The 12,836-nt window shown below is 38.1% G+C and overlaps 1 protein-coding gene across 1 annotated transcript in view; it reads right to left on the bottom strand.

Annotated features, from left to right (window-relative positions):
* LOC136034349 (ribonucleases P/MRP protein subunit POP1-like) overlaps window positions 1-12,836 on the bottom strand; it is an 87,943-nt gene that overhangs the window by 20,099 nt on the left and 55,008 nt on the right. Inside the window, exon 6 of the mRNA XM_065715480.1 lies at window positions 2,163-2,382. Within this exon, the coding sequence (XP_065571552.1) occupies window positions 2,163-2,382 (220 nt within the window). The remainder of the gene's footprint in view (window positions 1-2,162; window positions 2,383-12,836) is intronic.

Below are 12,836 nucleotides of genomic sequence, written 5' to 3'. Positions count from 1 at the left end.
AGCCTCGGTCGAATTAGATTCTTGTACAGCTTTGCCGTGACGGTTGGAAATCTGCAAGTGAGTGTTTTTTTTTTATCATCCCAAGTGTCTAATTGGACATTCTAATAACTTCTCGTCCATATTCCAAACTCATATAGCCTTAATTACAAAAAACCTTTCCCCAAACTAATCAAGGGGACCTCAGATTTATCACGCAACTACAGCATAAGATATAAATTTACATATAAAACAAAATGGGAAATTAGTTTATATGATCTTCCGCTTCCTTTTGGCCTGCATGATCTACTACGCCACCCGTGGATATATTTCGCTAATATGCCGTAAGCTTTACGTAGCTTTTCTTTAAGAGCTACAATAGCTAAACTTTTAGTTGCTTTAATGGAATTCCCATATCAAAGTCTGAGGAGCTCAAACTTATCGCTTTGGACAACTGCCTCCCCACGAACGTTAAGAGCACGACTTGGCAGTGCTTTGTCGTTCAAAACGACAAAATCAGGGTTAGACGGTTCTATAGTTAATTAAATAAAAAAGAAACAAGTTTTTTAAACTGAAAGTAAGGAGCGACATTAAAACTTAAAACGAACAGAAATTACTCCGTGTATGAAAGGGGCTGTTCCTCGCTCAACGTCCCGCTCTTTAAGCTAAATTTTTACTCTTTCTCTCAATTCTACTTTATTAAACAGTAAATAACTTTAGCGTTAAGAGCGGGACGTTGAGGGAGAAACAGCCGCCTTTCATACACGGAGTAATTTTTGTTCGGTTTAAGTTTTAATGTCCAGCAACAGAATCAACGTTAAGCACATTCCCTTCTGGTAAGCAACATTCAAATCGAAGCATTTCATACACGGAGTAATTTCTGTTCGTTTTAAGTTTTAATGTCGCTCCTTACTTTTAGTTAAAATAACTTGTTTTTTTTTATTTAGTTTCTGAACGTTTTTGAATTAATGCGTGTTTTTATTTTGGCTCACCGCAAATAAATTACTTGAAAAACTCCTTTTGCGTCTCTAATTCCAATTTTCCAGCAACAGAATCAACGTTAAGCAAATTCCCTTCTGGTAAGCAACATTCAAATCGAAGCATTTCATACAAGGAGTAATTTCTGTTCGTTTTAAGTTTTAATGTCGCTCCTTACTTTTAGTTAAAATAACTTGTTTTTTTTTTATTTAATTTCTGAACGTTTTTGAATTAATGCGTGTTTTTATTTTGGCTCTCCGCAAATAAATTACTTGAAAAACTCCTTTTGCGTCTCTAATTCCACTTTTCCAGCAACAGAATCAACGTTAAGCAAATTCCCTTCTGGTAAGCAACATTCAAATCGATGCATTTCATACACGGAGTAATTTCTGTTCGGTTTAAGTTTTAAAGTCGCTCCTTACTTTTAGTTAAAATAACTTGTTTTTTTTTATTTAATTTCTGAACGTTTTTGAATTAATGCGTGTTTTTATTTTGGCTCTCCGCAAATAAATGACTCCGCAAATATGACTTTTAGGGGGTGTTTCCTCCTATTTTCCAAAACAAGGCAAATTTTCTCAGGCTCGTAACTATTGACGAGTAAGACTAAATTTGATGAAACTTATATATTTAAAATCAGCATAAAAATCCGATTCTTTGGATATATCTATTGGTATCAAAATTTCCGTTTTTTAGAGTTTTGTTTACTATTGAGCCGGGTCGCTCATTACTACAGTTCGTTACCACGAACTGTTTGATCAAATATCACCAAGAGCACACGAAACTGTATAAACAGCTTCTTGTAGAGATTCTATATTATCACTTATTTAAATGAGCTTCCACTTCCTGTTGGCCTACATGATCTACTACACCCACCGTAGATAAATTTTGCTCTGCATTTGCTAATATTAAATAACAGGGATAAAGAATTTTATATTTAACATTTGCCTGAAGGTATAAAAAAAACCATCATTTATTTTGCGATTAGACTGGTCTTACATCCCAGTGATTGTCTATCTGACACCCTGTATATTTATAATAACAAATTAGTTTCAACAAAAATCAGCTCCCTTAGCCCTTAGGCCAGTGGTAAACTATTTTTTGGGATAAATCAGGCGACACTTGCATTAGTAAATGGATGGAAAACATAGAATTTTACTTAATTTTAAAGTCATTCAATAACACACACAGACACAAAAAGGAAAAATTACTTGAAAAACTCCTTAGTGAGGAACTCCTTTTGCGTCTCTAATTCCAATTTTCCAGCAACAGAATCAACGTTAAGCAAATTCCCTTCTGGTAAGCAACATTCAAATCGAAGCATTCTCTCCTCTCGAAGGCCCCCAACTCGGGCTCCATTGTAGACTAGTGCTAACCAAAATGCCATTCCCCAGTTTGCTGGGAGAATCAAATCCCAACCAGTTCCCATACCTTAAAAAACATAAGAAAAAAATGTTAAAAAACATCGTTGTACCCAAAACTAACGCAACATAAAATTTTTATTTTCATTAACTAACAAGGACTAGTTTGGATATCAAACAGTTCGTAGTAAGGGGCTGTAAAAAGCGAATCATCCCAATAGTTACCAAAACTCTAAAAGACAAAATTTTGATAACAATATCTGCATCAAAAGAATTAGGTTTTTCTGCTGATCCCAAATATATAAAATCGTTAAGGTTAATGAAGATTTACTAATGTTTTCCGAAGATTTTGCCTACGGATTGTTCTGGGTACCCTGCTGACTGACCGTATTTCAAACAATTGGCTGTACGAAAACTGTCGTTCAATCCCGCTTTCTAAGGCTATAAATGAAAGGAAGGCTGAGATGGTTAGGGCACGTTCTGCCGATGAAGGATAACAGATTGCCGAAGATTGTCCTTTTCGGCCAACCATCTAGGGCTAAACGGAAAGCAGGTCGTCCTCGTCTCGGTTGGGAAGATGTCATAAAGAAAGGTTTAAAGGAAATGGAAACTTCTTGGGAGGGTGTAAAGAGGGAGGCTTTGAATATATTGGGATGGAGGAGGAGCGTGTGTAGCTGTGTTGGCCTCAAGCGGCTTCGTGCTGCGGTGAGTTTTTAGTAGTAGTAGTAGTAGTAGTTGTAATAGTAAATATTGCCCGTCATAAGAAGTGAGCTAGAAAAAATTTGCCTGATTTTCGAAAGAGAAGGAAACAACCCCAAAAAGTGAAGCGATTTTATTGATAATCATACTATCAGCTTCAGCATATAAGGGCCCTACTGTGGAGGTTTCCAACTCATGATCAGATTTACCAGAAGAGAGATGACGCATGCATTTTTATTTATCTAATTTCTTTTCCAGAGGTAAATCAGATTTACCATAAGAGAGATGACGCATGAATTTTTATTTATCTATTTTCTTTTCCAGAGGGGATCGTATCGAACCAATGGTCCTAGAAGATCAGAGGCCAGCTTATTCTAAGGAAAATCTAAAGTTCTAGTGTCCTTTTCAAGTGACCGAAACTATTGGAGGGTAATTGACCTCCTTTCCACGCCCCTTTCCCCCAAATACATCTGATCAAAATTTGAGATGGTTATCTGATTCAGCATATTTGAAAGGTTCAATAGCTGTGCCTTTGGGGAAGACACGGCCTTCCGAAGTCCTGAAAAAAGGTCTTTCAGTTAAGCATTTTGCCCAACCTTTAAATATAGTATTTGTTTTAGCCAAAAACAAAGATTACGAACTAAAATGAAAAAAAAGGGCGGGGGAGGAAGAAAAAAGAATCCCAAAAATAGGAATAATTTAATATAGCAAAAGAAATAACAAAAAGCCAAGAACCCTAACTATTATCACATCCTGAAAAGGCGTGGACGAACAAGAGTGACTTAGTAACGTCTGATGGATGCTTCATTTTCAAGTAGCAGATGCAAAAAAAAATCTTCGCAGGGTCAGCAGAAACTCGTTTCAGCAATACCAACAAATCGGTATAATTTCCAATCAAGCCGTCCTCCTTTTTCAGGGCTGAAGCAAGTGCAGTTTTTGCTGTGAAAATGTCTAAATCCCCTCAGGCTATTTGTACTTGAAACCTGGCTTCCACAAATTACCCAACTATTAGCTTTATGATAATCAACTCATTGTATGAGTTGGAGAGAGAAAGTCTTCTTTCTTCTAAGCAAGCTTCGTGGTAGAAGTGAAACTGATGTTAGGGCACTGTTTTCCTTTTGTTCGCTTCCAATGGATTTGATCTTTGATGGGCATAGACGGCTATGCCCACTTGCATAGCCGTCAAAAATGACGTCAGCTAATGCGAAATACTTTCGCACAAAGCTAGGTAATAAGAAGCTGCCTCTCCATAAGCGGATAAAGTGCCCAATTCTACCAAATATAGTAGCTAACAGACATCCATGACATAGTAGCATGCTTATGTTGGCATTAGTTAAACCTTATGTTTGTGCTGATTCTACATATCAGCTGCAGTGAAGCCTTATCTTCCGAGCGCATTACTTCATGGGATTCGAATAAAGGAGGTGAGAATGTCAATAGCTCGTTTGAACGATCCCCCTGGGACCTCGCTTGGGGTAGAAGTGGGGTACTAAATGATAAGACTTTTCAATTCCATGTCGTTTTCAGTCTCCACAGACTTAAATTAATAGGAAACGATGTTTTAATCCAGAAAATATTACAGAAGTTTAAATTCAAGACCCCCACCCCTTTACCCTCTTTCAGGTCTTAAGTTACAATTCCTCTAAGATTACTTTATCATCACAGGAGCCAATTGCTAAGCATAAAATAAATATATAAACTGGAGATACCCTTAATCTCAATAGCACCTATCTGCAATGGTACCGAGTTGCCAACTCAGTACCATTGTACCTTTTTTGCTACAATTTAGAGGTCCTGGTAAAATTAAATAAAAAAAAAAAGTTTTTTTAAATGAAAGTAAGGAGCGACATTAAAACTTAAAACGAACAGAAATTACTCCGTATATGAAAGGGGCTTTTCCTCCTTGACACCCCGCTCCTTACGCTAAAGTTTTTTATTGTTTTAAAAAGTAGAGTTGCGAGAAAGAATCAAACTTTAGCGCAAGGAGCAGGGTGTCGAGGAGGAAAAGCCCCTTTCATATACGGAGTAATTTCTGTTCGTTTTAAGTTTTAATGTCGCTCCTTACTTTCATTTAAAAAAACTTGTTTTTTTTAATTTAATTTCTGAAAGTTTTTTAATTAATGCATGACTGATTTTGGCTCTCCGTACATAAATTATTAAATGAAATTTGCATATTAATTCTTTTTTTGGCTAAATGGCTTTCTCTTAGTTTTGATCAGACGATTTTGAGAAATAAGGGGTGGGGAAGGAGGTCTTGTTGCCCTCCAATTTTTCGGTTACTTAAAAAGGCAACTAGATCTTTTATTTTTAACGAACGTTTTTATTAGTAAAAAAAAACACGTAACTTAAGAATTAACTTACGTAACAAACTTTTATATTCTTATATTTTTGATTATATATATGAGGGGGTTGGTCCCCTCGTTAATACCTCGCTCTTCACACTAAATCTTGTTTTATCCCAATTCTTTAAGAATGACCCCTGAATCAGAAAGGCCGTAGAATAAATAGTTGAAATTATTAAAAAAAATTTTAGCATAAAGAGTGAAGTGTTTATCTCCTCCTAAATACCTCGCTCTTTATGCTAAAGTATTTTTAGAACCCCTCATATGCGTAATAATCTCTGTTCCTTTTTAAGTTTTAGTGCTTCTCCTTACTTTCAATTGAAAAAACTTTTTCATGTTTATATTTTCATTGTTTTTTTTTTATAGTAATGCTAGAAAGTCCTGCGCCCTTTTCATTGAAATTCTCTTCCCCCATGAAATACTCCTCCAAGTAAAGATCCTCCCATATAGCCCCCTCCCCTGAACCCCACACCCAAACCAAAAAAATCCCCCTGATAACGTCGATACACTTCCCAGTAACCATTACTGTATGTAAACATTGGTCAAAGTTTGTAACTTGCAGCCCCTCCCCCAGGGACTGTGGGGGGTAAGTCATCCCGAAAGACATAGTTATTATGGTTTTCGACTATGCGGAACAAAATGGCTATCTCAAAATTTTGATCCGTTGACTTTGGGAAAAAAATGAGCGTGGGAGGGGGCCTAGGTGCCCTCCAATTTTTTTGGTCACTTAAAAAGGGCACTAGAACTTTTCATTTCCGTTAGAATGAGCCCTCTTGCAACACTCTAGGACCGCTTGGTCGATACGATGACCCCTGGAAAAAAAAACAAAAAACAAATAAACACGCACCCGTGATTTGTCTTCTGGCAAAAAATACGAAATTCCACATTTTTGTAGATTGGACCTTGAAATTTTTTCTATAGGGTTCTCTGATACGCTGAATGTGATGATGTAATTTTCGTTAAGATACTATGACTTTTAGGGGGTGTTACCCCCTATTTTCCAAAATAAGGCAAATTTTCTCAGGCTCGTAACTTTTGATGACAATAACTAAACTTGATGAAACTTATATATTTGAAATCAGCATAAAAATCCTATTCTTTTGATGTATCTTTTAGCATCGAAATTCCGTTTTTTAGAGTTTCGTTTACTATTGAGCCGGGTCGCTCCTTACTACAGTTCGTTACCACGAACTGTTTGATGTAATATATTTTCACTTTTTTGGTACATTTCGAATTTTCCTGTTCGATCTGGTATTATTCCCTTCTTTCGGACTCAAGAGTTCTGGTCAAGTTTTAGTTTGTTGAAATTTTTCCTCTGGTTACTTTTGAACTAGATTCTTCCCGAAGTAAGTTAGGTTATCCTTTGCATAGTTTAGGCGCGGTAATTCACTAAAATAAACGAGATAGGGAATTTTAATTATGAAAGAAAAAGGTATTTCTGAAAATCTTGGGGAGGGTATTTTGTTTTTCTTCGCTTTCTTTATAATTTAAATACCAAGCAAAGGTTTTTTAAACCAAAAAACTGCGTTCTTTATATTTTAATAGGAAAATTATCCCCCCCCACTCTATTAAAATGCTGGCTTAGGAAGTTAAATCGAAATCAATTACACAACTGAGACCTTGCGAGGCATCTTCATTAAGCTTTGAATCTGTTTTGACATAAATGAAATTGTGCGAAACCACCTCAAAGCACGTACGAATGATAATTATGGCATGGATGTCACATGGAATTAGGACCAGGGCACAACTTTATAAAATAAGTAATTACACGAAATACAGTAGATTTTAGAGAAAAAAAAATTAAAGAAATCTTAACAGTTTTCGGGGTGTCATAGGCTTGAGCTTTTCATTGTACATGCCGGATAAAAAATTACTGAGCATTTTTCTTTGATTACCAGAAGAGACTACTACTACCACCAAGACACTTGAAGCCAACACAGTTACGTTCGCTTCTCCTCCATCCCGATCTATTCTAAGCCTCTCTCTTGAAACCCTCCCAGGAACTTCTCATTTCTCTTAAGTCTTTCTTTATGACATCCTCCCAATCCAACCGCCGACAATCTGCTTCCTGTTTAGCCCTAGACGGCTGGCCGAAAAGGATAATCTTTGGCCAAAGAGGAGAGAAAGCAATTATTACCAAAATTCTAATTTCTGTTTAAAACAAGAGCTAAGAGCTCATATGGCACTTGTGACGAGGCAAGAAGAGCTAAGAGCCAAGAGCTCATATGGTATGAGCTTTAACAAAATTCTAAGAATCAATAGGTTGATTTAAAAGGAAAATAAGAGGCTTAATGCCAGTCAGGATTTAAAATAAGAGCTCTGAGTCACGGTGTCCTTCTAAATATCAAAATTCATTGAGATTCGATTACCCACTCGTAAGTTATAAATAAATAATTTTTTCTAATTTTTCCTCTCCCTTTAGCCCCCCCTCCCAGATGGTAGAATCTGACAAAACGACTTTATCAAGTCAATTTGTGCAGCTCCCTGACACGCCTACCAATTTTCATCGTCCTAGCACGTCCAGAAGCACCAAACTCGTCAAATCACTGAACCCCTCCCCAGCAACTCCCCCAAAGAGAGCGAATCCAGTACGGTTACGTCAACCACATATCAAGGATATTTGCTTATTCTATCCACCAAGCTTCATCCCGATTCCTCCACTCCAAGTGTTTTCCAAAATTTCCCCCTCCACCCCCAATGTCAAAAGATCTGGTTGGGATTTGAAATAAGAGCTCTGAGACATGAATTCCTTCTAAAAATCAAATTTCATTAAGATCCAATCACCTATTCGTAAGATAAAAATACCCCAGTTTTCACGTTTTCCAAGAATTCCGGTTTCTCCCTCCAACTCCCCCAATGTCATAGGATCTAGTCGGATTTAAAATTAGAGCTTTAAAGCACAAGATCCTTCTAAACATCAAATTTTATTAAGATCTGGTCACCCTTTCCTAAGTTACAAATACCTCAATTTTCAAATTCCCCCCCCCCCCCAACTCCACCAAAGAGAGCAGATCCGGTCCGGTTATGTCAGTCACGTATCTTAGACAGGTTTTTATTCTTCCCATCCAGTTTCATCCTGATCTCTCCGCTTTAAGTATTTTCTAAGATTCCCCCCCCCCATGACGCTGGATCCGGTTGAGATTTAACATAAGAGATTTGAGTTACGAGGTCCTTCTAAATATGAAGTTTCATGAAGATCCGAAGACTCCTTCCTTCGTAAGTTAAAAATACGTCATTTTTTCTAATTTTTCAGAATTACCCCCCCTTCCCCAAAAGAGCAGATCCGTTCCAATCATTTCAATCACGTATCTAAGACTTCTGCTTATTTTTCCCACCAAGTTTCATCCCGATCCCTCCGCTCTAAGTGTTTTCCAAGATTTTAGGTTTCCCCTCCCAACCCCCCCGCCCAAATGTCACCAGATCCGGTCGGGATTTAAAAAAAGAACTCTGAGACACGATATCCTTCTAAATATCAAATTTCATTGAGACCCAATCACTCGTTCGTACGTTAAAAACCTCATTTTTTCGAATTTTTCAGAATTACCTCCCCCCAACTACCCCAAAAAGAGCGGTTCCGTTCCAGTTATGTCAATTATGTATCTAGGACTTGTGCTTATTTTTCCCACCAACTTTCGTCCCGATCCCTCCACTCTAAGTGTTTTCCAAGATTTTAGGTTTCCCCCTCCCAACTCCCTCCCCCCAATGTCACCAAATCCGGTAAGGATTTAAAATAACAGCTCTGTAACACGATATCCTTCCAAACATCAAATTTCATCAAGATCTGATCAGTTCGTAAGTTAAAAATACTTCAATTTTTCCGAATTAACGGGCCCCCCACTCCCCCCCCCAGATGGGTCAAATCAGGAAGACAACTATTTCTAATTTAATCTGGTCCGGTCCCTGATACGCCTGCCGAATTTGATCGTCCTAGCTTATCTGGAAGTGCCTAAAGTAGCAAAACCGGGACGGACAGACAGACAGACCGACATAATTTGCGATTGCTATATGTCACTTGGCTAATATCAAGTGCCATAAAAAGCTATTCTAAGATGCATTTTGGGAGTCACTACTGTCTTGAGTATATTTTTCCTGCCCTGGCCATGAGATTCATTCTTAGTTCTCAGAAAAATCGACCAGAGGTATTTACTGGTGAGCATTACAAAGCAATGCGAGATACGAGCGGGAAAATTAACAAGAACTTAGAGCTCATATGGCACTTGTGGAGGTGAGAAGAGCTAAGAGCCAAGAGATCATATGGTATGAGCTCTAACAAAATTCTATGAATCAATAGATTGATTTAAAAAGGAAAATAAGAGGCTTAATGCCGGTCAGGATTTAAAATAAGAGCTCTGAGTCACGATGTCCTTCTAAATATCAAAATTCATTAAGATCCGATCACCCACTCGTAAGTTATAAATAACTATTTTTTTCTAATTTTTCCTCTCCCTTTAGCCCCCCAGACGGTCGAATCTGGGAAAACGACTTTATCAAGTCAAATTGTGCAGCTCCCCGACACGCCTACCAATTTTCATCGTCCTAGCACGTCCAGAAGCACCAAACTCGCCAAATCACTGAGCCCATCCCCCCAACTCCCCCAAAGAGAGCAAATCCAGTACGATTCTGTCAATCACGTATCAAGGACATTTGTTTATTCTATCCACCAAGCTTCATCCCGATTCCTCCACTCCAAGTGTTTTTCCAAGATTTCCCCCTCCAACTCCCCCCAATGTCAAAAGATCTGGTCGGGATTTGAAATAAGAGCTCTGAGACATGAATTCCTTCTAAAAATCAAATTTCATTAAGATCCGATCATCTATTCGTAAGATAAAAATACCCCAATTTTCACATTTTCCAAGAATTCCGGTTTCCCCCTCCAACTCCCCCCAGTGTCACAGGATCTGGTCGGAATTTAAAATTAGAACTTTAAAGCACAAGATCCTTCTAAATATCAAATTTCATTAAAATCTGGTCACCCTTTCGTAAGTTACAAATACCTCAATTTTCAAAATTACCCCCCCCCCCCTAATTCCACCAAAGAGAGCAGATCCGGTCCGGTTATGTCAGTCACGTATCTTAGACAGATTTCTATTCTTCCCATCCAGTTTCATCCAGATCTCACCGCTTCAAGTATTTTTTAAGGTTTCCGGTCCCCCCAACTGCCCCCCCCCCCAATTACGCTTGATCCGGTTGAAATTTAAAATAAGAGATCTGAGTTACGAGGTCCTTCTAAATATGAAATTTCATGAAGATCCGATCACTCCTTCGTAAGTTAAAAATACGTCATTTTTTCTAATTTTTCAGAATTAACTCCCCCCCCCCAATAAAGCGGATCCGTTCCAATTATGTAAATCCCATATGTAAGACTTCTGCTTATTTTCCCACCAAGTTTCATCCCGATCCCTCCAATCTAAGCGTTTTCCATAATTTTAGGTTCCCCCACCCCAAACTTCCCCCAATGTCACCAGATCCGGTCAGGATTTAAAATAAGAGCTTTGAGACACGATATCCTTCTAAATATCAAATTTCATTGAGATCCGATAACCCGTTCGGAAGTTAAAAATACCTCATTTTTTCTAATTTTTCAGAATTAACTCCTCCCCAAACTACCCCAAAGAGAGCGGATCCGTTCCGGTTATGTCAATCATGTATCTAGGACTCGTGATTATTTTTCTCACCAAGTTTCATCCCGATCCCTCCACTCTAAGTGTTTTCCAAGTTTTAGGTTTCCCCCTCCCAACTCCCCCCCAATGTCACCAGATCCAGTCGGGCTTAAAATAAGAGCTCTGAGCCACAATATCCTTCTAAATATCAAATTTCATTGAAATCCGATCACCCGTTCGTAAGTTAAAAATACCTCATTTTTTCTAGTTTTTCAGAAATAACCCCCCCCCAACTACCCCAAAGAGAGCGGATCCATTCCGTTTATGTCAATCATGTATCTAGGACTTGTGTTTATTTTTCCCACCAAGTTTCATCCAAATCCCTCCACTCTAAGTGTTTTCCAAGTTTTAGGTTTCCCCCTCCCAACTCCCCCCAATGTCACCAGATCCGGTCGGGATTTAAAATAAGAGCTCTAAGATACGATATCCTTCTAAACATCAAATTTCATTGAGATCCGATCACCCGTTCGTAAGTTAAAAATACCTCATTTTTTCTAATTTTTCAGAATTACCCCCCCCCCCCCCAACTACCCCAAAGAGAGTGAATCCGTTCCGATTATGTCAATCATGCATCTGGGACTTGTGCTTATTTTTCCCATCAAGTTTCATCCCGATCCCTCCACTCGAAGTGTTTTCCAAGATTTTAGGTTTCCCCCCCTCCAACTCTCCCCAACGTCATCAGATCCGGTCGGGATTTAAAATAAGAGCTCTGAGACACAATATCATTCCAAACATCAAATTTCATTAAGATCCCATCACCCGCTCATAAGTTAAAAATACTTCATTTTTTCCGAATTAACCGGCCCCTACTCCCCCTCCAGATGGTCAAATCGGGAAAACGACTATTTCTAATTTAATCTGGTCCGGTCCAGATACGCTTCAGTATAATCTGATACGCTTGCCAAATTTCATCGTCCTAGCTTACCTGGAAGTGCATAAAGTAGCAAAACCGGGACCGACAGACAGACAGACCGACAGACCGACAGAATTTGCGATTGCTATATTTCACTTGGTTAATACTAAGTGCCATAAAAACCAAGAGAAGCCTGCATAATACAATCATCCATAGAACGGGTCAGTTTTCTTTACCTTTATGGTACTATATGGCTCATTTTTCAGTTTCCAGTGTTATTTTCACTTGATTTGGGAAAATTGACTCCAATTTAACCCCCCCCCCCCTAAGATTTTCATGAAATCTCGCCACCGATTCTGACCAGGTTTCGGACTGCAAGAGGGTACTTTGATTCTTCTCTTGTCTGTGAAAATTTCCAAGTTTCCCAAACACTGAAGCAAGAAAACTAAACCAAATTAATGACACAAGCATCAAATCGGCCTGACTCATTTTTCAAAATATGAAATACAGTGAAATATCTGCCTCATGAATCGACCTAACTGAGAAAATTCTTTAAGACCCGTTGTGTTATTATCGTTTTTGGAATAACTTCGCTCCAATACACAAGCTTGTCTTGCATCTCCACCAAAATTTTCCCCTCTTCTCCAATCTTCTTCCTTAATTAAGAACTAACGCCCTTTTTTCAAAGAAGAAAAATGTAAATGACGTAAACATTGATGCAAAAGAAACACATAAGAATTGACAGAAGATTGCTTAAAAATTCATTTGAACATCTAATGAATAGACGGTACATCACCTATGTGTAAATAGTCCCAAACTGAAAAAGGAATTTTGGAAATGTTGAAGAACGAAATATAATAACCACGAAGAGTTAGATCAGGAGGAGGTACCATTGAACAAAAAATTGTGTTGATTCTTTCTTTATTGCTTTTTCTTGTTACTATTTAAGCATATAAAAGAAGTGAGGGAT

The sequence above is a fragment of the Artemia franciscana genome, chromosome 13 (genome assembly GCF_032884065.1).
Source record: "Artemia franciscana chromosome 13, ASM3288406v1, whole genome shotgun sequence".
In the NCBI taxonomy this organism is placed as follows: domain Eukaryota; kingdom Metazoa; phylum Arthropoda; class Branchiopoda; order Anostraca; family Artemiidae; genus Artemia; species Artemia franciscana.
This window is presented reverse-complemented; position numbering and strand designations above follow the sequence as displayed.